Source organism: Cardiocondyla obscurior, unplaced genomic scaffold (genome assembly GCF_019399895.1).
Source record: "Cardiocondyla obscurior isolate alpha-2009 unplaced genomic scaffold, Cobs3.1 scaffold50_0_238961, whole genome shotgun sequence".
Taxonomy (NCBI): Eukaryota; Metazoa; Arthropoda; class Insecta; order Hymenoptera; family Formicidae; genus Cardiocondyla; species Cardiocondyla obscurior.
The window spans coordinates 192,986-217,383 of record NW_027228797.1 but is presented as its reverse complement, the minus strand read 5'-3'; the positions used below and the strand labels follow the sequence as shown (position 1 = coordinate 217,383).

The window sequence follows — 24,398 nt, the reverse complement described above, 5'->3', positions numbered from 1 at the left end:
CTTAAAACTAAATATCTCACGTTCTAGTTAAGCTAGAAGAATCGGGGGTGCGCGTCGACGCGGACTCAAGCCCTATAAAACGCTATTTTTAAAATATTTTTTTGACGTGTGACGTTTCAGTGCTCGAGGTTGTTTCAAGACTTCGTTCGACCATGTAATGATAAATAATAATAATTAAAAGGTTCTTCTGCGGTTAAGGAAGTTAAAACTCCAAGATAAAGGTCACTTAATAAATTCACTGTAGAAAACTTGATAATTTTTTTCCAGAGTAAATTTATTCCTGAACACAAGTTTTTACAATTTTTGATATAAAGAGTAAAGTCGGACTTATGGTTTTACAAATTTACAGTGTGCATATATCTATTTGTATCTTTATATGTCTTTGCCGAATCATAGATTGTGATTTTCGGATCTACTTACATACTATTTCAGATTAATGGAAAGGAGTGGTTTTGACTTTGTTAATTCTTATTTGGTTACATAATTTTTCAATGGTCCACGTAGGTTTAACCGTGGTTTCTTATATGGTAACGAACGCATATAGAGTAACAAATAAAAATTATTTTTGAGCCGCAATTAAAAATTTTTAGTTGCGGCTCAAAAATAATTTTTACAGAAATAAAGTATTTTCATATGTAGAGGTTTTTCACTTTCTTCCATAAAACTCGAAAACTATTGAAGATATCAAAAAAAGTTTTATACAAAAGTTTTATGGTAGAAACACCTCTGTTTAACTGCAATAATAGAATTAGAAAAAAAAATTTTTTTTGTAGTTTTATAAACAATTTTGTTAAAAAATTTTTTTCATTTCATTCTGTTTCTGCAGTTAAATATAGTTGTTTTTACTATAAAACTTTTGTATAAAACTTTTTTTGATATCTTAAATAGTTTTCGAGTTATATCGAAAAAAGCAAAAAACCCTTTCATTTGTAAGGAGTAGTTTTACCTTTTTAAAGTGAAACTTAGCACAAGCAAAAAATAGTTTTGTATTACAGATGAATTACTCTACATGCACATAAAGTATCATATTTTTTTTAATTTTCGAGTTGCTTAACGATCCTTGTAAGTATTCATAATTTTTTACAAGTTTTTTTATATACATATAATAATTATTTATTTATTTATTATAATATAAATGTTTATAGTAATGTATTTATCACGTTTATATTATATTAGTCTGTGTTATTATTTTTCATCCACTCATTAATAATTGATGTTAGTTTATCGTTACTCATTATTGTAATATGATTACCTTCGATGGAATGCACTTGAATTTTACCTTCAGTGACCTGAAAAATAATTTCTTGTTATAGAGCTATTTATACAGGGTGTCCCAGACTAGTGTATTTTATTTTTAATGGTAGGTAGAACGCGTTAAGAAAAATCGAAAAGTTTAATAGCACTTTGTAAAATTCTCATTTGTTTTTATATAAAAATGCTTATGATTAATTTGAGGGTAGCTACCGCCGAAATGTAAGAGCGGTTGTGGCCAGTTGAAACAATGACAAAAAAAGAGGGTGTTAGTCCTTCTGAAAAGAGCCGATCACGCAGAGACGTGTGAGAAGCACGTGGCCGTTAGATGAGATCCGCACTGAGTTTACTGATGAGTTTCACGAAAGTTTAGGATATTGTCACTTGATTGTTCGTTCCGCGTTTACTATAACAGATTACTTTCACGTATAATTTTATTAATTAATACGGGCTTTAGACTGTGAAAGCTGGCGAGTAAATGAGCACGAGGTTCAACACGCCTCGTGCTGCCGGATGATTCTTTCAGATGATTCCGTCGATAAGTTAGACAATGAGTTGCACACGGTGATGATGATTTTGCTGAGTAAGTACTATGAGACAATGAGATGAGTCGAACTAGATGAGTGGAAAATTCTTGAAAATAGTACACTGCACACTGGCTGCACACGAGGTGATCCTTTTTACAGTACACACGACAATGAGAGATTCTCGAGCCGGCAACGCCTTCGAGAATTGCAGGCGGAAATTGATAGACTGATCGATATCGATTTGGGGCGATAGGCCACGAGGTGCTGCCCCGCGGCGGTAGCATAGTTAATTAATGATTAAATTTTTTAACAGTTTCTGAAAAAATTAATAAAATATTAATAGGTAAGAGGGACTAGGAAACTGCGAGCTGTACGAGCGAGAGACAAGCACCGGCGTATCGTCGTCTCGCCTCACTTACATCGTTGCCTCGCTTCGCTTGTGTATCGACGCTTCGCCTCACTCGCGTATCGTCGCCTCGCTTCACTCTCTGCGCACTAAATTCCATTCTCTTCAGAATACTCGCCGGTGCTTGTCCCTCGCTCGCACAGCTTGCAGTTTCTTTGTCCCTCTAACTTATTAATATTTTATTAATTTTCTCGGAAACGAATAAAAATTTTACAAAGTGTTATTAAACTTTTCGATTTTTCTCAACGCGTTCTACTTACCATTAAAAATAAAATACACTGGTCTGGGACACCCTGTATATTAAACTTTACTAGCTTAGAAATATCAATCAAAATTGAATTTACCCTGTGCAGACCATAATCCTCTTCTGGAAATGAAATAATTGGAAATGTGGGTTTCAACAATGTTATAGGTGATTTGAGGCGAGGTAACGAAGATATATTATAATTTAGTATAGCAATTATATGATTATAAACCGTAAAATACATTAGCCTTTGATTTTCGGTAGTCAATGTATTTATATTTATGACCATCGGAAAACGAGTGTGAACTATTTTTAACTTTTCTTCCACAGTGTTACATTTGTTCAATTCCAACATTAACTGCAAATAAAAAATTTGTATTTTATGTGGCTTATAATATTTGCATTTTATCAATCAAAGTTAAAAAAATGTATTAAATTCTTAATGACAATAAACTTTAATGAATAATTTTTATATAATAAGAATAAAATATTAAATATATTTTTAGAATTTTATTTTTATTTTTATTTTATTTTATACTTACCTCTTGTTCGTCAATTTTAGTATACATTTTTAATAACCGAAGAATTATTAGATTTTGTAATTCTTTTAATGATGTAGCAGGCATCAATTTATTTATCCATAATTTCAATAGATCAGGAGCTCCGTCTATTAGTATTAATCGTCCTAACAAGTTATTAGCTTCTAATAATCTTGCTAATTCAATGGCAATTAGTGATCCATATGAATAACCCACTATGAAAAATTCCTTCTGATTTTTTATTTTTTTTAATACATGCTAAAACAAATAAATATGAATTAGTATACAGGGTGTCCAAAATTAAACTTCGAATATGAAAACTGTGAATAGGGAATCAGATTTGGAGACGAAAAGTCCTTTACGAATTTGTAAAATTTGTAACCATTATTGAAAAAAAAATTAATTTATATAACGCATGAGCGACAAGAAAGATGCGGGTGAGTGAGCGCGACAGACGACGGTACCATTTTTAGCTATTCGTTTGTCGCGCTCACTCACCCGCATTTTCCTTGTCGCTCATGCGTTATACAAATTAATTTTTTTTTCAGTAATGGTTACGAATTTTAAAAATTCGTAAAGGACTTTTTGTCTCCAAATTTGATTCCCTACCCACAGTTTTCATATTTGAAGTTTTATTTCAGACACTCTGTATAAGTAGCAATAATATTTAAAAAATGTAATTTTTTTAATTTATTTGTTTTTCTATATGTTTTTATATAAATTATAAAACATGTATTTTATATAAAAATTTAAATTAATGCAAAATTTGTTACAGGCAGTAAATAAGCGGCTGATTTCATCACTGAATGACTTTCATTAGGAATATTAAGTACACCATGTTGCAAACACGTTGCTGTATATTTAATTTCTGATGATGTGAATTTAAATACTTTTGAACAGTTATCGATTCCTGGCACGAATATTATGTTGTCTCCATTAACCTCTTTTTTTGTAACAAGTTCTATAAGTATATTTGGAACAAAATCTGAATTTTCCATTTTTTGAAACAAATTATTTGTATCAGTTTCACTTGAATCCCATATTTTTCCTTGTTCGGGTGTAATTGCCATTTGTTTAAGTTTAGAGAAATTTAGCATTCTTATATCTTGCGTTGTCAAGGAAATATCGAATTCTCTTTCTAATGTTTGCTTAATTTCAACTGCCATCATTGAATCCATTCCCATTTCAGCTAGAGGAACTTTTGGTGAAACAGCATTTGTGTTCTTTAATCCTGTTTTGAAATAAAGTAACAAAATAATATATATTTATTAATTTCTAAGTCCACAATCGCTTTATAATTTTTATACTATTACACTATTGTTTAGATTTATATTAAATTAATTTTACCTATTATCTGAGCAACTGTTTCATAAATATTCAATGATTTGTTAATATTTCCTTTTTCGGCAACAACCATACTGCTTACAATAGATCGATCTTGCAGCAGAAATATTTCTAATGTATCCAAACAAGAGGATATTCTTTGTTGCAATGTACCGCCTATTATCAATTCCTTATTTTCTTCTTGCATATCTGCAACGAGCCCAACATCGCCAATAGCTCCCCATTGTATTGCCAAACCATGATATCCTTCTTTCACACGTTTTTCGCATATTCTTTCCATTACGGAATTAGCCATTCCATAATTCGTTTGGCCTGCGTTTCCTCTTCCACACGAGACGGAGGAAAATACAACAAAATGACGAAGTTGCGGGCAGATAATTCTCGATAATTCATCTATTTGCTTCGTCATCCATGCTTTCGATTTAAACGAATCTTGAAATGTTTGTGCAGATTGATTCGGAAATATACAATCATTCAAAACTACTGCAAGATTAAATATCGCATCCACTGGTCCTTTTGTCTCGGCAAACTCTAATATCTTTTTACAATTTTCATGTGTTATATTATCATCAATCGTAAGAATCTGCACATCTACACCATAAGAACGCCAAAGATTTATTCTTGATTGTTGATAACCCGTTCTAATTCCGGCTCTTGATGTGAAAACTAGATTTTTCGCACCTCGATGAATCAATTTATTTGCTAATTCTAAACCAAAGCCACCTAGTCCACCGAGAATAATATAACATTTGTGTTCTAGGCAATAATATTGTGGATAAGCGAGTAAAGGATTATTCAAAAACCCTTTTTCTTCTTGAACTTTTATTATTATCTGTAAATAATTAATATTTTATTAATTTTAATATTACTTTATAATTTAATTAATTTTGTTAATATTGCAAGTAAATAAACCTTTAAATAATTCAGTAATATTAAAAAATCTTTAATTAATGTTACTTATATTAAACAAAAAATAAAATAATATTAATTTTTTTAAATATATTTTTTTAAATATATAAATTAAAGAAATATTATTTATATATATGTATATATATATTAAAAAATTGTACCTTGCCAATATGTTTTCCACTTGCCATATATCTAAAAGCAGCTTCGACTTCATTTCTTTCAAAAACTTTTCTATTCAGCGGTTTAATAACACCATTTTCTAAACCCTCTGTTATTTTCTTAGACAATTTTAACTTCTGTTCTGCAGTTGCAAAAAATAATTTATCCAATAAAACACCACAGAAATTGATATTTTTTTTAAATATAGACATATCTAAAGCAGTATTGGATAACATATCAAATTTGCCAATTTCCAGAAAATAACCACCGTTTGTTAAACATTGAACAGATGCTTGCAATTTCTCTTCAGCCAAGGAGTTTAATACAATATCCACTCCACGACCATTTGTACGTTGCATAATCATCTGTTGAAAGCTTGTATCTCTAGAATTTCCGATATTATCTTCAGGAATAGATGGAAAGGTATTTATAATAAACTGCCGTTTCTCGACATTTCCAACTGTAGTAAATACCTCGCAGCCTTCGGAAAGCGCAAGATATATTGCAGCTTGACCAATGCCTCCAGTGCCAGAGTGAATCAACACTTTGTCTCCTTTTTTCATTTTACCCTTTATGTACAAAGCATAGTAACACGTACTGTACACAATTGGAACAGTTGCTGCATCTTCCATTGTCCATTTATCTGGTATGACCCACTTGAGATATTTGTCAGCCAAAATAACGTTTGTTATTCCTCTGCAAAAAATATTTAGATCTATATATTTAACATTAAAATGTACCATAAGTTGATTCATTTATTTTATATTATGTCTAATATTTATTATATATATTATTATTAATTTATATGTATTAATATTTTATATTTTACCCGTCTGAACATACTCCCATTATTCTTTCATTATGCGTGTTAAAACCAACAAATTCCATACCAAGAAGAGAATTTTCAAAATCATGCGGTGTATTATATAGTGTGGAAATTGTAAGTCTACCAGTCGCTAACATAATGTCTCTAAAATTAAGTGACGCATAAATGACATTAACAAGATTTTTAAATTCATTTTCAACAAGCTTTTTGTTTTCTGTCCAACACAATGTACTCATATCTCCTTGCACCTGTTGCGAATAAATATAATTAATTATTATTTATAATTAAACTTGCAATAACATTTTTATTGTACCTTCTGTTTAATATAAGCATTCTGTACGAATTTTGGTTCCAATGCTGATAATGGAAAATGCCTGTAAGATCCCCATACATTTCCAGAACGTATAACATTAATTGGCAAATTCAATAGCAGCTGCTTCATATATAACGGCTCATGTAGAGAAAAAGCAGGTGCTTTACTATCCTGAATAAATACACTTCTAATTGTTTCACCACCTGGTTCTTTTCGTAAGCAGTTAACAAGACCTAGTAATCCACTTTCAAAATTCTTTTCTGCAACCAGTATTATATTTTTATCGCTATCAGATTTATTTTGCATATTTATAATTGATTTCAATGTATCTACCCATGTAAAATCGTAATTGTTAACATGTACAACATGATACTGATTTTTCTCAACATTTTGCGTTTTTCTTAATAATAAAAGTTTCTTGTTATTTATCTGTCGCTCTATTATAATATTTAACTTATTTTTTTTTAAATACGAATATTCACAGTCAGTAGATTCTTCCAAAGTCAGTAGAAAGCCTTGAGGCATTAACAGAGACAATAGCTGCTTATATAGTTCCTCTTTATTCTTTTTTAAAATATTAAAACAAAAGACCATTAAACAATTTTCATTTTTTGATAATTTAGTCATTTCCGTTACAGAAATATTGTCGGGTAATGAAATATTTTGAAGATTTTTGTGATTCGTAACAAGTTTGGTCTCATGTCGAATTTGAGGCAAGTCGCTCAGAATTTTATTAATGAGAGGAGAATTCAAATCTTCTGATGTTAATTTATCATCGGTATCAAGAAATTCGATAATTTTAACATTTAACATGTTGCAACATTCAAGTGCAAGGTGTATCGACATTCTTATTGCATTTTGTAGCGATATAGATGATTCTAAATCACGATGAGCAACAAAAGTATGTTCTTCAAGAACGATATTAACTGTTTTTAATCGATTAGGTATAAATGTAGCTACAACTCCATAAATTTCTATTCCTCCGGATGTTATAGCATTTAAATGCTTGTAATAATTAACAGGAAGCTCTGAAACGTTTTAAATACAATTAAATTGTTAAAAGCTTGAACGCATATATGTTACTTGCTGAATAATTTATATTACTTACGTCTATTATTAATTGAAGTATTCTGAATTAGATGTAGGTGATATTTTGGGTCGATTGTTAATTTACAAATTCTTGTTGGAACCAAAAGATCTCTCGTATTCTGTCCCAGAATCATCATTTGTAACATGCTGTCCATAAATGCTATCCAGTTGAACGCCCAAGCGATGGAGCCGTTTGATTTCGTAACTGAGACACGGTTTAATCCACGAAATATGCCACTGTATTGGTATCCACGAAGCCTTAATTCTTTATAAATGTCTTTATTATTCATTTCTCCATCAACGGCATATTTAGTTGAATTAGCAGATATTCTTGTATTTTCATCGCTGGTTGGAATTCGTATTCTTCCGGTAACAATTGTGGTGTGTCCTTCAATAATCTCAAACCTATTGCTACCTAAACATAAATTTAAATTTATTATAAGTATAACATATTATAAATCTAATAAAAAAGAACGTAACGCGATCACCTTTTTGAATCGAAAAAGTTAATTCGATCTTATTTTGTTGTGTTAACACTGTAGCGCGAATAAAATTTATATCTTCAAATATAATAGGCATTTCAGTATATTCTTTCTTATTTAGTGATGCAAACATTTCCCAAATGTAGAAAATATATCCCATAGCAGGAAATAAATTTTTCCCATTAATGACATGACCTGTTAAGTAAAGAAATTCTTCGTCATTTGTGTCGATGTTAAAAATAATTTCTCTTTCGTTAAGAATTTTCTTTTCGCTATGAGACATTACAAACATGTTTTTTGAATGATCCCATCTGCAAACGTTGTTAATTTAATAAATTGGTTTAATATAATTATAGTATATTTAAATAAGGCATTTTTCTATTTACCTTACAAGATGAGAAATCATTGGAGTGCCGCGGCTTACAGGAAATTGTATCGTCGAATAAAGATTTGCAATTTGTGGTTGTAGTCCCGCAATATAAAGTTTTCCAATGACTTCTAAAAGTGTCTCAATATTATTATTTTCGGTATTCGGTGTATATAACGCTACACTTGTTATTGTGAAGCGTATTGAATCTTTTATAATATGTTGAAGAATACTGTGAGACGATATCTCAATCATTACTGCATTTTTCGGAACTGAATGTATTGCTTTTGTAAAAGTTACAGGCGATAAGAAATAATTCATATAATAATCTGTACATAATGGTAAAGATACGTTGGCACATTCACAAGCAGATGTAGTTAACCATTTTGAACTGCGAGACTTTTTTTGCGATAATACACGATTTAAATATTTCTTACATTTAATTGCCGCAGAGACAATATAACGACTATGAAAAGGTATATTACCACAGAAAAGCTTTTTTACAGAAATACCGTTATTCTGAAACAATAAAGAAAAATTATAAGAATAGCATTTCATCAAAATAATTAAAATAAAACAAGCAAATAATATTTTTTAAATAACAATAAGGTACAATTAATGTGCAAATAAGTATACCTGTAGCTTGCTGGTAAATGCATTTACAGAATTTGTTGGTCCGCTCACAATAAAATTGGACGAACTATTATAACAGGCTATATCAATGTCCGAAGGGCATATATTTTTCATTTTTTCAAATTCAAGATTAATTTCAGCCATGGAACTGTTACATATTTTCGATTCATAAAGCGCTAAGCCGATGAAATACGCCGACAGAATCGTTTCTTCTGCCGTTAAACATCCATCGGCATATCCACAGACAATTTCCCCAATCGAATGACCAATTATAAAATCAGGAACAATACTAATTGATGTTAAAAGATCGATTATTCCAATCTGTAAAATATAAAGAATTAATATTTGAAATAATTTTATTAGTAAAAAATTAAATAGAAAATATTTTCTTACTTGTAATCCAACGAGTCCTAACAACAATTTAATAATATTATCAAAAATATTTTTATTATCACTCGTTAAAATATCTGTAAGTAATATGCCGTAAGATTTTAAAACGTTATCACATTTTTTTATTGCCTTGGCAAACACTGGGAATTTCATTAGATCTCGACCTATTAAAATTATAAAATTGTTAGTATAAAACATAATTAATTTAAGTATTTTGCAATAAATTATTTACTTACTCATTCCAAACCATTGAGATCCTAATCCCGAAAATATAAAACAAATTGGCCTTTTTATATGTAAAGAATGTTTTACTTTACTAATTGAGCTATAAGACTTAATTTTTTTACAATTAGTCATCATGTATCCTCTATAAAAATGACCATCTATGTTATAATTATGAATATGATGTAATAAAGATATATATTCTGCATCTGTTAACCGATTTTGCACCTGCATTCAATAACAAAAATATACAATTCTATTTTTTTTTAAAGAATAATTTTATACAAACAGAACTTACATCATTAAAAATGGTTTTAACTGCTTCTTCCGTACGTCCAGACACGGCTACAAGTCTAGGTAAATCATCATCCGGCGTGCCATTATTAATTTTTTGTTTAGAATTCGATTTCAGTAATACATGACTATTAGCTCCTCCAAAACCAAAAGAATTAATACATATCTTATCGCCTTGCAATTTAGTTGGTTCGGTAACAATTTTTATTCTTCCTTCAATAACACCAATTAAATTTTTTCGTGGATTTTTAAAGTGTATAGTAGGCGTAATTATACCTGTTTCCATTGCTAGTAATACCTTTAAAGAACCACATTTATTTTATTAGCAGTAATATATATTATAATTAATAAACGCTGTATATAATATAAATCATAATTGCAAGTAGATGATAAAAAGTATTATAAGAAAATATATATTTCTTTTATTAAATATGTATGTAAATTATTTTATATGTTTTATATATATTGTTTTATTAAATATATTTATTAAATATAAATTTCTTTATTCTTTCTATTATAAAAAAATATATATACCTTTACGACATGGCAAAGGCCACTTGCAGGTTCAGAATGGCCAAGATTCGATTTTACTGAGCCTACTAATAAAGGAGTAGTTCTTTTAGCGCATAAAGACTGGTCAATAGCCATGGTTTCTACGGGGTCGCCGGCTATAGTACCAGTTGCGTGAGCCTCCATATAAGCTAACTCATCGGGTGAGATTCCACATTCCTCGTAAAATTCATCTAATAACAATTTCTGTTTTTCGACTGACGGGAAAGTAATACCTTCTGCTTTAAAACCATCACAATTTGTTTTTCCATGCACAACGGTTGCGTAAATTCTTCGAGCATTCTTTGCCTTTTGCAGATATAGTACTGCGGCTGTTTCACTGCGCATATATCCTGAGCCTTCTGAATCAAAAGGTTTGCAATAACCGTCAGAAGACAAAACTCCTAAAAGAAGTTAATAAAAACGTTACCTGTCTCATCATAAAATAAAATTATAAATAGAAATGTATTAAAATATAATAAATATATACCTAGTTGATAAAATTGAAATTGTACTTTAGGATGGAAGCACAGATTGCAGGAAGCGACAATGGCTGTGTCGCAATCTCCAGCTCGAATCAATTCATAAGCTTTTACTATGGCATAATTACTTGAACTACACGCAGTATCAATATTATGTGATGGTCCGGTAACGCCGAGCCAATGAGAAATTACATTTGCTACTGGCATATGATTTTTAATCATAGGTAATTGAGAAAGCTAATAACAATAATATGTTTTTAAATATATTGTAAGTATTGAAGTAAATAAATAAATATATTTAATATTTTATTTTTAATAATTTATACTGTAATATATTTGCAATGTAAAATTCCGAGAACGCTTATCTATCCGCGCATGGCGTTCTGAGCAAAATGTAATGCGATCATTCAATGCGAATTAAATGTACCCTAAGTCATGACTGTCATTCTCTCGGAGAGTTAGATCTTCTCCGACCGTCATGCAGTACGTTTTGAAATATATATCCTTTATTCTTCTGTCACCTAATTCTTTATTCTTTGTCTCTCAACATACATAACATATACAACAAAGATGTACAAACTTTTATATTTAAAACATCTGTTTTGCATGAAATTGTCTTACTTTTTACAATAAAAATTCTTATTTTTTATTTATATAATATGTTATTTAAATGTATTACCTGAGCATCAAAAAGCATATGTCCTCGAGTTTCAGATATAGAAATTGCTGTAATAACGCTTGTTCTTGTATTCCATAATTCTTTTGGGTTTATCCCTGCATCGATAAGTGCTTCATAAGTATGCTCGAACAACATTCTAGTCGCAGGATCCATTATATGAGCTTCAGTAGTGGATATATCAAAAAATTGTGAATCAAATTTTTCTATGTTATTGATTTTACCAATTCGACCAGGCATATTAAGCGCTGCATAAAAAATAAATTTATTAACAAATAACTAATAAAAAGTTTTTGATTAACTAGATTTATATTTATCGTTATCTCTTTTATTAAATATTAAATAAATATATAGTTTATCGATTTGGAAAGAAGTATACAATGTTCACACAATTATTATACTACATTAATCCAATTGTATATAGTTTTTTCAATTCCAATTCAATTTTAATTCATTTTTAATATTTTGATCAAATATATCCTAACATAAAAAGACAATTTTCTTACTATGATTCCAACGTCCATGATCGCTCGAACCAAGATCCACTTTGTTCATAAGATTCTCTTGAAACCTTTGTATATTGACACTTTTAGGAAATCGACCCGCAACACCAGAAATAACGATTTCTTCTTCTGCGTCGATGCTGCATTCCGGTGTCGGTCGGTTCATAGTATTTTAATTTTACTTTAAAGAAAATATACTCTATAGCAAAATGTTAATTATTTTACAAAGTCATACTTTACAATTTTAGATAAAAGAAGAAACAATTTATAATTATATATATATATATATATATATATATATATATATATATATATATATATATATGTACCAATAATAAATAGAAAGAAAATCACTAACAGTCACAATTGTGATAATATAATGGTTAAGATTAAAGTTAGAGTGTAACTACATCAAATCTACCTGATTCTCTAATTCATTGTTTCAGTGTTACATAAGATGTATTTCCACGCGTTATATTTTTCATTAATATTGCAATTTATTTAAATTTTTTATACTTTAGTCGCTGCCACTTCCGTTACAGTACATTTATCACACAATTGTAGAGACTATTAAAATTTACAAACATAACAGGTCATTTGAAAGTTCTCGGAGTAGTTATGTAAATAACATTTGCATATAAAACGCCATTTAGAATTGAAACCCGCGGCACCTATAACAGTCAACGATATTATTTCATTAGGACCCGATTTTCGCCGGTTTCTTCTAAGAAAACCCTGCTCAGCTTTGTCGCTAAGTTTTTTTATTACTATCCTGTCAGGATGGCGTCGGTCTGGAAATCTATCAGCATAAAGCCATTCTGCTGCTGAGTAATTATTTCTGGCCTCACCCAAAATGCGGATCATATCCACAATTTTATTTGGTAGATAACCAGCCATAATTTAAAAAAGAAAAAGACTTGACAAAATATTAAAAGTTCTTGTCTTACCAAGAAAAAGTCAATGGATGCAATATCCGTCTGACGTTTGTACTAATCGGTTAGGTATGCCTGCAATGACTGACAAGTGTTAGAAGATTTGGTCATTTGCTCGTACGCCTAACATTAACCGGTTGCCTGGTAGTGACTCATATATGGGCAAAAAAAAGTCGTGCCGAATCTAGTGCTGACTTATATATGGGCACCTTGAATAACTTTGCCAATTTTCAACGAATTTGCATGAAACTTGCTGTATTTTATGTACTTTGGTCGCTGATTATGAATCTGAAGTCAAATTTGAGAAATTCGAAAAAAAATTTAAGATGGCGGCATGTAGTGACTAAAATAATATCCATCAAAAATACTCTTACCTCCGTTATTAGTTAGTGAAATATTATCACGACACCAGAGTGTGCCACGAGAAGACTGTTATTAAATTGCACACTCTATTTTTAGAATTTTTTAAGGCTTTTTTAATTTGTTGTTTTTTTTTTGTTTTTTTTTAAATTTTTTTGTTGTCTAGTAATAAAATTTTTTTATGCTTATTTTTCTGAAACATTGTTATTCTAAATTATTTTATATAAAACAAAATTTTATAAGACAGATTTATAAAATAAGAAATAAGATATTATAAGGTTTTTATGGTTTTGTATGATAGTTCTTGAAACAAGGTATTACGCATAATGGGACTCCACCACAAATCTTACAGATGGTATTTACTTGTTTTCTTTTACCTTGTTTTTTGCATAGAATGCACCTCTTTCTTACACTGCTTTTTTTGTCAAGTTGACTCGGAAAATGTCTTCCGGAAAATCGGATTGGGTTTTCTAAATTACCTTTTCCGATATAAATAGATGAAGTTTTACCTTCGCGGTGTTCAAGTAATTTGGTCACAGTTTCAAGCCGGAACTGCAACAACGTCAATTTTTTTGTCGGATGAATAATATTATATACGACGAGTGCATTGAAAATTGCTATATCAAGTAGATGGAAGTAAGTTTTGATATACCATTTGATTAATTTACGACGCGTGCGATAAGGACAAATAATTTGATCTAATAAATTAACTCCTCCCATGTTCTTGTTATATGACACTACAATGTTTGGTTGGACTTTTGTTTACCAGTACGGTAATCTATTTTATCGGTTGTAATCATCTGAGGTGAATGCATCGTCGACAACATTGTAACTAATCTCTTATCTTTCCACGCCATAAAACACATTTGAGGGGTACTGAAAATTTTCATTTGACCTTGTTTTAATTTGTTACTTAGTTTCGGCATGTACATGCGATTTATCCTAACTGTTCCACACACATTTGTCTTTTCATCATGTAGTCGTTTGAATAACCAAGGTGAACTGTAACAGCTATCGATATATAATGAACAACCCTGCTTACCTAAATCCCCAAGCATATCAAAAACAACTTTTCCCGAGACTCCTAAAGGGGATTGTTTTTGTTGAGTGCTTGTATCCTTTCCAGTATAAATTTTGAATTTATAAACGTATCTGTTTTCGGAATCACATACTTCATAAAATTTGATACCATAACGTGCTCTCTTATTACGGTTGAATTGTTTGAAACTCAGGCTACCCTGCCACTGCATAAGGGATTCATCTATAGATATATTCGGGAGTAGATGTATATAGGCCGGTTCTGGACCAATTCGTGTTAGTGTGTCCGTGTGACCTAGGGCGAGGGGTAATGACGTCACGCGGGGAGGGGTGTTTTTCCAGGAATCGTCCCTTTGTCGGCGATTCTCGGAACAGATTATTTATAAAAATAACAATAACATAAAAATTATGAAATTTGATATTTTAATTACGTAATTAGATATTTTTAAAATAGATAAGTGCGTTATCGCGCCACGGTATTTTCATGCGGCATCGCGAATTTCAAAGGGTTGGAATTTTTTCAAATGAGGTAAAAAGGGGGGGTCTTATTTTTCACAGGAGGTAGGGGGTTAGGGGTGATCACGCGAGTCTTAGTCATGGCGTCGGCGGCGGATCGCAAAGTATCGTGTGCCCATCGTTCCCTCTCGCTCGCACCCGTTCGCGCCGCCTATCGTTCCCTCTCGCTCGCTCTTGTTCACGCGTTCGTCACCATCGACTACGACTCGCTCGCACCCGTTCGCGTCGCTTATTGTTTATCAACAATTCTTTTACACGCTCATACGATTCGAATACGGGTGACGCTGCACATACACCCTCGGCTAATCGCTCCTCCTTCTTATCTAATTTCTCTCTCACCCAGATACGTATGATGCATACGAACGAGGCGGACTCACACCTCACAATTATAATAAAATAAAAGATGGAATAGAAGCGATTAAAAAAATGATACGTGTCGATTACAAAAGTATATATTTATTTTATAAATATGCGTTACAATATATTACATATTTTTTCACGCGGTCTTAGTCAAGGCGTCGGCGGCGAGCGGCGGGGCGGCGGCAGATCGCAAAGTATCGCGCGCCCATCGTTCCCTCTCGCTCGCACCCGTTCGCGCCGCCTATCGTTCCCTCTCGCTCTCGTTCACGCGTTTGTCACTATCGACTACGACTCGCAGTTTTCATGCGTAGTATGTCGCTTTGAAATATAATATTAAACAAAAGTTGACACTATGAGGATGCACAACTGTGGGCCCAGGGCTCGAGTGTATTTTTCTCTTCTTATTATTCTTACAATAAGAAAAAATTTTAAGAGGTTGCGTTGGAGTTTTATACCGAAAGGGTATCGTTTTTTAATCAATCGCTAATGTCATGTTTATCAATCGCTCATGTGGTATTTATTCCTTGCCCAAGACAATCATCGAAGAGGTGTGCGATTCATGTAATCCGTAAATGGTAAGTATAAAGAGAAATAAAATAAAAAATATTTCTATTCGTATGAATAGTAGCCGTAAAAAATTTTAATATTACAGAGGGACAATTTTGCGTAAAGCCAACGTCACCGGCGTCTTCATTGTAATTATCATCGTCGTCGTCATTGCTCGCATCATATCGATCGTATAAGATAATATCGTTAAATTATATAATTACTAATGTTATGTCTAGACAAATTCTTTGTCTGACATCCGTTGGCGCCCGTTTGCAATTTGTTGCATGTTTTTTATGCTTTCACGCAACAAATTGTCCCGGAATATGTGGACGTCTGTTGAATTATTTTCTGAAAGGCTCTGAAGTTCCCTTTTTTTTATTACAATGGACTACGGTCTACCTTCCCCTTAACTAAAATTTTAATATACGTCGAAAAAAAGAGACGCGGAGTCGGAGACGTAACACCCCCCGACTTAGACAAATGTTGGGGCTTTAATTCGCAACATTTGCATAGAATAAAGATTTCTCTTTTTTTCGTAGTTCCATATTTAGTTCTAAGAACTTACATTTTTTTATTTTCTTTTTAGGCTATCATTTTATATATATATATATTTTAAAAAGATTTTTTTTTTATATTTTTTTTTTTGTTTGTTTATTTCTCTGTACATATATATATATACTCACATATATATATTTAAAAAAAAAAACAAAATTCTAATAATATTTTCTATGTCGACAATAAGTGATTGCAGGTCAAGGTTTATTTTTATTTTTCCTTCGTTTCTGGAACGAATAGATTTTGACGCGACACGGGAGACTTCTTTTTAGAGATTAAATCTCCATTAGTCAGGTTTGATTTTAATAGCCTAGGATTGTTCTTGACCTTGTCAAATTTGAAACAGAACAATGTGGCGTTTTTTTTTTCGCTCACCATTATGTGTATGTTCCTTTCAACACTACACTCAAATTTGGGGTCTATTGAACATTTTGACGAATGGTCTCCTGACCGCTCATTTTTGGTTTGGCTACACGCTTTTCCGACTGACGCGTGGCCTTCTCCCCTCCACTCCTCCTTGAGTGGAATTACTGTTTCCTCCTTTTCCTTTTCTGCAATCTCTTATTTTTGCCTTACGTTACTAAAGTTTTTTATTTTATTTTTATTTTTTTTTTTTTTTTTTTTTTTTTTATATATATATATATGTGCAATTTTTGATTTAAGTGGTTAGTTTCATGGAAAAAATAATAGCCTAATATTTTGCTTATCAACTAAAACATCCTTAAGAGTATTAATATTATTAGTACGCAATTTTAAGATTATAAAAATGTTTTATTAAAGTTTTATTACAGTTGTCCTGGAGACCTTAACTTCCTAAATTCTGGCCGTTCTACTACGTTATTCGGCCCTATTATATGGTTTATAATTACGTTGGAGCTTCTTACTGCCGCTCCTGCCTGTTCCAGCGCATGGGCCAGGTCATGGCTTCGGTAGTCGTCCGGCCGGTGGATTGCAAAGTCCACCTCGGCGAACTCTCCCCCCGAGGCCCGCCGGATCCTCAAATGCCCCCACTCCTTTTCAATGAGGGCCCGCGTAAGGATAATGTCCCGCTCCGTCCAGCCGGTGGGGGATATTGGCCGGATCCCATGCGCTCCGCACGGGATGGCCTGCCACGGCTGCTCCTTGAACCGATTTTCCAAACGGCAGCAGTCGAACTTGGGGCGATGTATTTTCCGCCCTCAGTCCTTCAGATGGATGGTGACGTCAGTGTGAGACGTCACCTCCGTTATAATCCCTCGCTGCCACCGTCTCCCCTCCTTCACAGCGACCAGGGTCCCGACATGGATATGATCGGGCGCCAGCGTGAGCTTCGTCCCGATCCTCTTCATTCTCATGGTAAGGTAGTCCAGGAGCTCGTTCAACTCTTCCTGCCCGTTTTTTAATTTCACCCAGAACAATGTGGGCGACTCCACCTCCAACACTCTGGCCTCCAGGGACGACCGAGTTAAATGGTAGGTGTTAATTGTTGGGACTGTAGCCTCCATTTTTGCAATTAAATCTTCTTTCTTCTTATTCTAAAAACAAGTAGGTTTTAGTAAATGGTAAAATAATAAAAGAAATCATTGATGCCAAATTGTTGCATAAAAATTAAAAAAAAAAACGTTGCATGTACGGAAATACATGAGGAGAAAAATATAACAGCTGAAATTTTAATGTTTTAACTCCAGAGAATAAGTTGCATTTTCTCGGGCAGGTAAAAGTGGATAGCGTCGTTCCGTGTCTGCTTCATGATTTGTTTCAGATTCTTCAACAGGATATAAATCGTTATGTATTTGTTTCAAATTCTCTTGTTCCGGCATTACTGGTGCACTAGGTTTCTCATATCTTGGTCTCTTTTCTTCCAGATGTAGTAAGAGTTGAGTTAATGAATCCCAGATGGCTCCAATTAAATATAGTGACCATCCGTATACTGTATGTAATGCGTAGCCATGAACAAGAGTATCGAGTATTAGTTTAATTCCGCGAATACATAGGAATACTCCCAGTATTCCGGCACTGACATTTCCAAAAATCAAAAATTTACTCCACATTTTATTCCATGCGGAGGTGGCTACTTTTTCTATGGATGCCTCGTCCATGAGGTTAGAAATTAATCCTCCATGGATCGACGTAGCTTCTCCCATTACTCCCCTTGCTACTGTGTTGAGTAACGCGGGTCGTTCGGCAGGGAACATTATGTGATCTCTCAGATGTTCGAGATCTTTTTCACTGTAAATTCCGCTGGCTGCTAAGGATCCTGGATTCGTATAATGCCATGTCGGTTTAGTCATTGGCTTGATTGTTATTGGAGGTAATGTTCGTTCTGGCGTAGGTATCATTCGATACCATCCGTCATTCAAGAAATACATCGGAGGAATTACTCGGTTACATGAAATTTGAGTTCCAGTTTTCGTCAATATGTGCGTTCGTGGTGATAAGAAATATGTATCGTTACTTCTTAATACCGGTAGCTCGGAATAACACTCTTACATGCTGAATTTTAACATCTACTAGCGTGCATTTAATTATATGTACAACTTCGCCTGATATTACGGCCATATAGCCAGGTCCCTTCATAATTTGGTATGCAAATTCATCGGGTGAATTAACGGCAATACTTAATGCATTTTTTAATACTTGCTGTTCTAAATTACAGCGTTGTTTTAACACATCTCGATACAGAGAATTCATCTGAGATCGGATATGTTTTTCCACGTATACAAATTTTTAATTCACATAAGTAAATATATCTAAATTCTCAACGGGTAATGGTCGTTTGCGCGCGAATGATTCTCCTTTTGTGGTTTCTAAAATAAGCAGTTTAGGATGTTCTGTTTTTATTAATGTATATCCGCATAAAGGTTCTTCTCCTGTTTTAGTTAGAGCAAAGGTTACATCGTTAGTTGATAATGAATATACAATTTGTGGTTTTTCATAGAGTGTATCGAGCATTCGGTTAGCGTATCCTTCGTATAGAATGTCGTAATTATTGAATTTACAATAATCAGTCGGTAATGTTTGCCAAAATGTGTAACCTCCGTCGATATCTATGCAGTTATTATCTGCATAAGTACAGGCGGTTACTGAACGTAATCGAATCTGATTTGTTTCTAAATTAACAGTTGCTTGGTGAGTGGTTAAAGTAATGGTAATTATGGCTTGCACTACGACATTGTGCCAGCTGCCATACGGATCAGAGTAATAACTGCCTGAGCATTGTCCGTCCATACTTGTTGTTCTTGCGAGTGTAACTGGTCGCATTATCGTTTGATTCACTTTTAATCCGTAAACATGTGTATAAGTTGAAAAAGAAAATGATCCGGTTGCATGCATCTTTTTACATTGATCTGCTGTGGTTTCAAAAACGTATTCAGCTTGTCCGTTAGTCACGATTGAAGTATGTGAATGCATTCCACAGTAATATACATGTCGGTTAATTGATACTTTGCATTGTATCACTTGCAATCCTTCGAATTTTGATATTTGAAGCAGCTGTATATAAGTTCGGTCTACTTGAGGTTGAGTTAACGGTATATTGCAGTTTTCAACATCTAATAATGATAAAGTTGTAATATTCAAATTCGCAGATCCACAATCGTAGCCAATTATTCCGTTTATTTCAGTAACTTGCACGAAGACAATCACGCCGATAATCCATTTAAATCTCGAATCCATCTGAAAATATAATTTTATTTTCATTCATTCGGTTTAATGTATGATACTCGTAGCCTATTCGGGTGCACAACTTTTGTATTTTTCTTAATTCTTATCCTCACGTTATTTTTATTCAAAATTTCTAAAACTTCATGAGGCCCAGTGTATTGATTACCGAATTTACCGGGCTTCGGTCCTTTCAATAAAAATACGTAGTCTCCGGGCTTAAAAGTTTTCGGATTTATTTTCCTGTCATAAAGTTTCTTAGATTTTTCTTTTGCTTCTGTTACATTCTTGAAGGCGTTTGTTTGTAAATTATGGAGCTGTGTGACGAGGCCTATTAAATAATCGTCGTAGCTAGCTAACTTTTCCTCCGGGCCGAGAGGTTCGTCCGTCGGTACTCTAGCTATTTTTCCGAATACTAATTCATACGGTGTATGTTTCGTGGCTTCATGTACACAGGTGTTGTAATTAAACATAGCAAGTCCAACCCACTTATCCCATTCCTTTTGCTCGTTTGCGTACTGTTTTAAATATTCGCCAAGAGCATGATGAGATCTTTCCAAAGATCCGTTGGATTGTGGGTGAAATGCTGTTGTTCGAAATTTTCGTATCCTAAATATTTTCGCTACCTTTTTAATTAAATCACTTATAAAATTTCTACCTTGGTCGGTTAATATTGCTTTCGGAGCTCCCAATACACAAACAAATCTGTCTACAAATACTTCAGCTATTGTTTCAGATGTCTGGTTTTGTAGAGGTATGCCCATGCAGAATTTTGTTAATTGATCTTGCATGGTCAGGATATATTCATTCCCTCTGTCAGTTTTTGGTAGAGGCCCCACAATATCCATAGCAATTTTATCAAAAGAAGTTCCCGGTGTGTCAGTTATTAGCATGGGCTGCTTAGTTTTTACCCTAACTAATTTTTTTAGCTGACACTGTAAACATTGTTGAATATACAGTTGAACTTCCTGTTTTAAATTCTCCCAGTAATATCTATGTTTAATTCTATTGTATGTTTTATTTACTCCACGATGTCCCCCTGTTGGTGAACAATGCATTTCTCCGATTATCGACGACCGGAGATCTCTGGGAGGATATTTTATTGATCCGTTGCAAATTATTAATTTTGTAGGTGAATTTAAGAAAATTATGTGTAATAGATTTTTGATTTCGCTCCATGGTACGTTGTTTACTAAATCAGTTTTCGCGATACTAATTGTTTGCAAATTTAATTCTTCGGAGATAGTTCGCAGATTTTTAATAGCTGTGGATATATGTTGCAGAGTTAAAGTTGGTCCTTCCCGGACTCCTTCGCTGATCGGTAAAATAATGTGATAGTATTTTTTATACTTAATTGGTTGTGCTTCGCTTAAGCTTAGCGTTCTTATTTTCGGTAATTCGTTTCTTTCAAATAGTTTCTGAGAACCTGAATCTAAAGGGTTTCCCTCGGTGTCTGTAAAATATGTGATATTATCCTTTCGCAAAAATAATAAATCGCGTGTTTCAATTATATTGTTAGGTATATCTTGTATGTCGGTGATAACAGGTAAATTTTTACTTTCGTCCGTTTCACTTTCGCTTTCGCTTCCATCGTCACTTTCTTTTTCTTCGTCAGGGTCCTCCTTTTGAATTTCAAGTTCTTCTATTTGTTCGTTTCCCTTTTCAATTATATTTTCTTTTAATGATTCCATTCTTTCTTTCTTTGCTGTTTGGCTTCGTGTCTGGATCCTACGTTCCGTCGGTGGATCATGAATTAATGCCTGTTCCACGATTTCCTGTGATGGCTCTCTTAATTCTTGATCTGTAAAAGGTACTGAATCATTTTTGATTGGTACATTGTCTATTTCCTCTTCATCAGACAGATATAATTTATAGTCGTCGTCTTCTTCACTATCATTATCTGATTCCTCCAACATCTGTGCAATTAATTCGGCGTTTTTAGGATTATTCGGATTTAATTTCTTTGCAGGATTAATTATATTACACGGTATTTCTTGTACTGGGTTTCTAGACAATGCATCCGCATTTACATTGGTTTTCCCAGCTTTATATACTACGTCGTAGTCATACTCTGCTAATTTTAATCGCCACCGAAGTATGCGCATATTAGCATCTTGAGCATGCTTAAACCAGAGCAACGGTTTGTGATCCGTAACTAAGGTAAATTTCCGGCCGTATAAATATGGCCGAAAATGCTTAACGCAGTATACAATAGCTAGTGCCTCTTTTTCATATGTATCATACTTTACTTCGTTGTCAGTCAGTGTGCGAGATGCATATGCCACCGGTTGATCTTTGTTAATTTTTCCTTGGGATAAAATTCCTCCTACTGCAAGTCCTGAGGCGTCTGTAGTTAATATAAATGGTTGTGAGAAATCCGGATATTGTAATACTGGTTCCTCGCATAATTTTTGTTTTAACAATTCGAATGCTTCCTCTTGATTTGAAGTCCATTCAAATGCTGTGTCATTTTTTAATAATACAGTCAGGGGTTTAGCTAATTTCGAGAAGCTTGGTATGAACCGTCGGTAGTATCCCGCCAAGCCTAAAAATTGTTTAATATTTTTAGGCGTTTTAGGTCGTGGAAATAACTTAACAGCTTCCAGCTTTTTCGGATCTGGAGTTACGCCGTCTTTGCTAATTACATGACCAAGATAAGTTACTTTTGATTTTAAAAATTCACACTTATCTGGTTGTAATTTTAGGTTCGCTTCTCGCAATCGCTGTATTAATAGATTGTATTTCCTCTCATGTTCCTCTAATGTTTTTGCATATATGACTATGTCGTCCATATATACAAATAATTCACGGCCCTGCAATCCTGTTAATACGAGATCCATTAATCTCTGGAAAGTTGCAGGCGCGTTTTTTAATCCGAAGGGCATTCTTTCGAATTCATAATGCCCAAACGGAGTTGTGAAAGCCGTTTTATGGTTATCCTTCGGATCCATTTTTATTTGATGAAATCCGGACGCTAGATCGCAGACGGAGAAGTATCGTGCTCCCCCTAATTGATCCAGTATATCGACGATATTCGGCAGTGGGTAGGCGTCTCCGATTGTTTTTTCGTTGAGGCTCCTAAAGTCCAGTACCATTCTCCATCGCTTATTTCCCTGTGAGTCGTCCTTCTTTGGCACGATCCATATTGGCGTATTGTATGGCGACTGTGAAGGTTTTATAATTTTTCCTTTCAACAGCTCGTCTACCTGCTTATTTATTTCTTCTTTATGCTTCTGCGGAAATCGATACTGCCTGGTGTTAATCGGTTGATCATCTGTTGTAGGTATCTGATGCTGCAGTACCTGAGTGAAGGTCAGCATTTCTCCGGGTATGTGGAATCTATCCTGGCTGCTTTTGACGAGATTCGTTACATTCTCTTTTTCAGAAGCGCTCACGTGATCCAAACGAAGTAATTCCATTATTTCAGAAAGGCGCTTATTTCCCTGCTCGTTAATTATGGCTAAGCATTGCGCACTTATTTTATCTTTTCTTTCCCTTTTATTTGGACGGATAATCGTGGATTCTTTTATTATTTGTTGAGATTGTTTTTCCATGCAGGCTGATATTCTTGAAGACGGTTTATTAATCATTAATTGATTTTTATTATTATTAATTTTACATTTATCGTATAAATGTAACTTCTTCGTTAATTCTTCGAAGGTAATATGAGAGGAAGTATCTCTATTATTTCCGGGTTCTTTGACTCGCGGAAATTTTAATTCTTTTATCTTTTTTAAAGGATCCTTTTTGGATTTGGAGGAAGTCATATCGCACAGTGAGGTTTGGAAATTTCCCTTCTCGCGATTGACAGGATTAGAATCTCTGGAATTTTTAGATTCTTTTAATGAGGCTTGGAGATTTACCTTTTTATTTATTTTACTTCCCGGCGATGTCTTGGCATCCTTCTTCTGGGTAAGTGAATTTTTATATTTTTCATTTTTGGACGGGGTTTGGAAATTTCCCCTTTTTTTAGATTTATCGTGGTCCCCACCAGGCGATGTCTTTGCATCCTTCTCTTGCGTGGTTAATTTTCTACCAGGCGATGTCTTTGCATCCTTCTCCTGCGTAGTTTTCATTTTATTTTTCCTTTGGATATTGTCTTCAAGAATCTTTTCATCAAGGAAATCCTGATGACAGAGATCGTTGCTATCGTGATTTACTCCGTCATGGGTTTGTTTAACCTCGGGGTCTCGTGACATTTCAACGGTCTGCCATTCTTCATTGTTTCCCTCGATGTTTTCCGC

At 33.4% G+C, this 24,398-nt stretch overlaps 1 protein-coding gene across 1 annotated transcript; it reads right to left on the bottom strand.

Moving 5' to 3' along the window:
* Window positions 1-1,085: 1,085 nt before the first annotated feature.
* LOC139112776 (fatty acid synthase-like) lies at window positions 1,086-12,371 on the bottom strand. The gene is made up of 19 exons (XM_070673835.1): window positions 12,209-12,371; window positions 11,706-11,950; window positions 11,035-11,263; window positions 10,530-10,948; window positions 10,000-10,293; window positions 9,716-9,929; window positions 9,483-9,643; window positions 9,093-9,410; window positions 8,476-8,975; window positions 8,096-8,400; window positions 7,627-8,022; window positions 6,519-7,546; window positions 6,209-6,453; window positions 5,382-6,075; window positions 4,315-5,143; window positions 3,741-4,198; window positions 2,971-3,225; window positions 2,529-2,786; window positions 1,086-1,289 (listed from the first exon to the last, which is right to left on the bottom strand). Exons 1-19 carry the CDS (start codon window positions 12,369-12,371, stop codon window positions 1,173-1,175), a joined length of 7,128 nt encoding a protein of 2,375 aa, XP_070529936.1. The 3' UTR covers window positions 1,086-1,172.
* Between the last annotated feature and the right edge of the window lie 12,027 nt (window positions 12,372-24,398).

Bases quoted from the DNA above. Each gene is read 5' to 3' on its own strand.
- LOC139112776 (XM_070673835.1), bottom strand. From the start codon at position 12,371: ATGAACCGACCGACACCGGAATGCAGCATCGACGCAGAAGAAGAAATC. The intron at 8,976-9,092 runs GTATACTTATTT...TTATTGTTTCAG, and splicing joins CATTTACCAGCAAGCTACAG to AATAACGGTATTTCTGTAAA. The intron at 6,076-6,208 runs GTAAAATATAAA...TATTTTTTGCAG, and splicing joins ATGGGAGTATGTTCAGACGG to AGGAATAACAAACGTTATTT.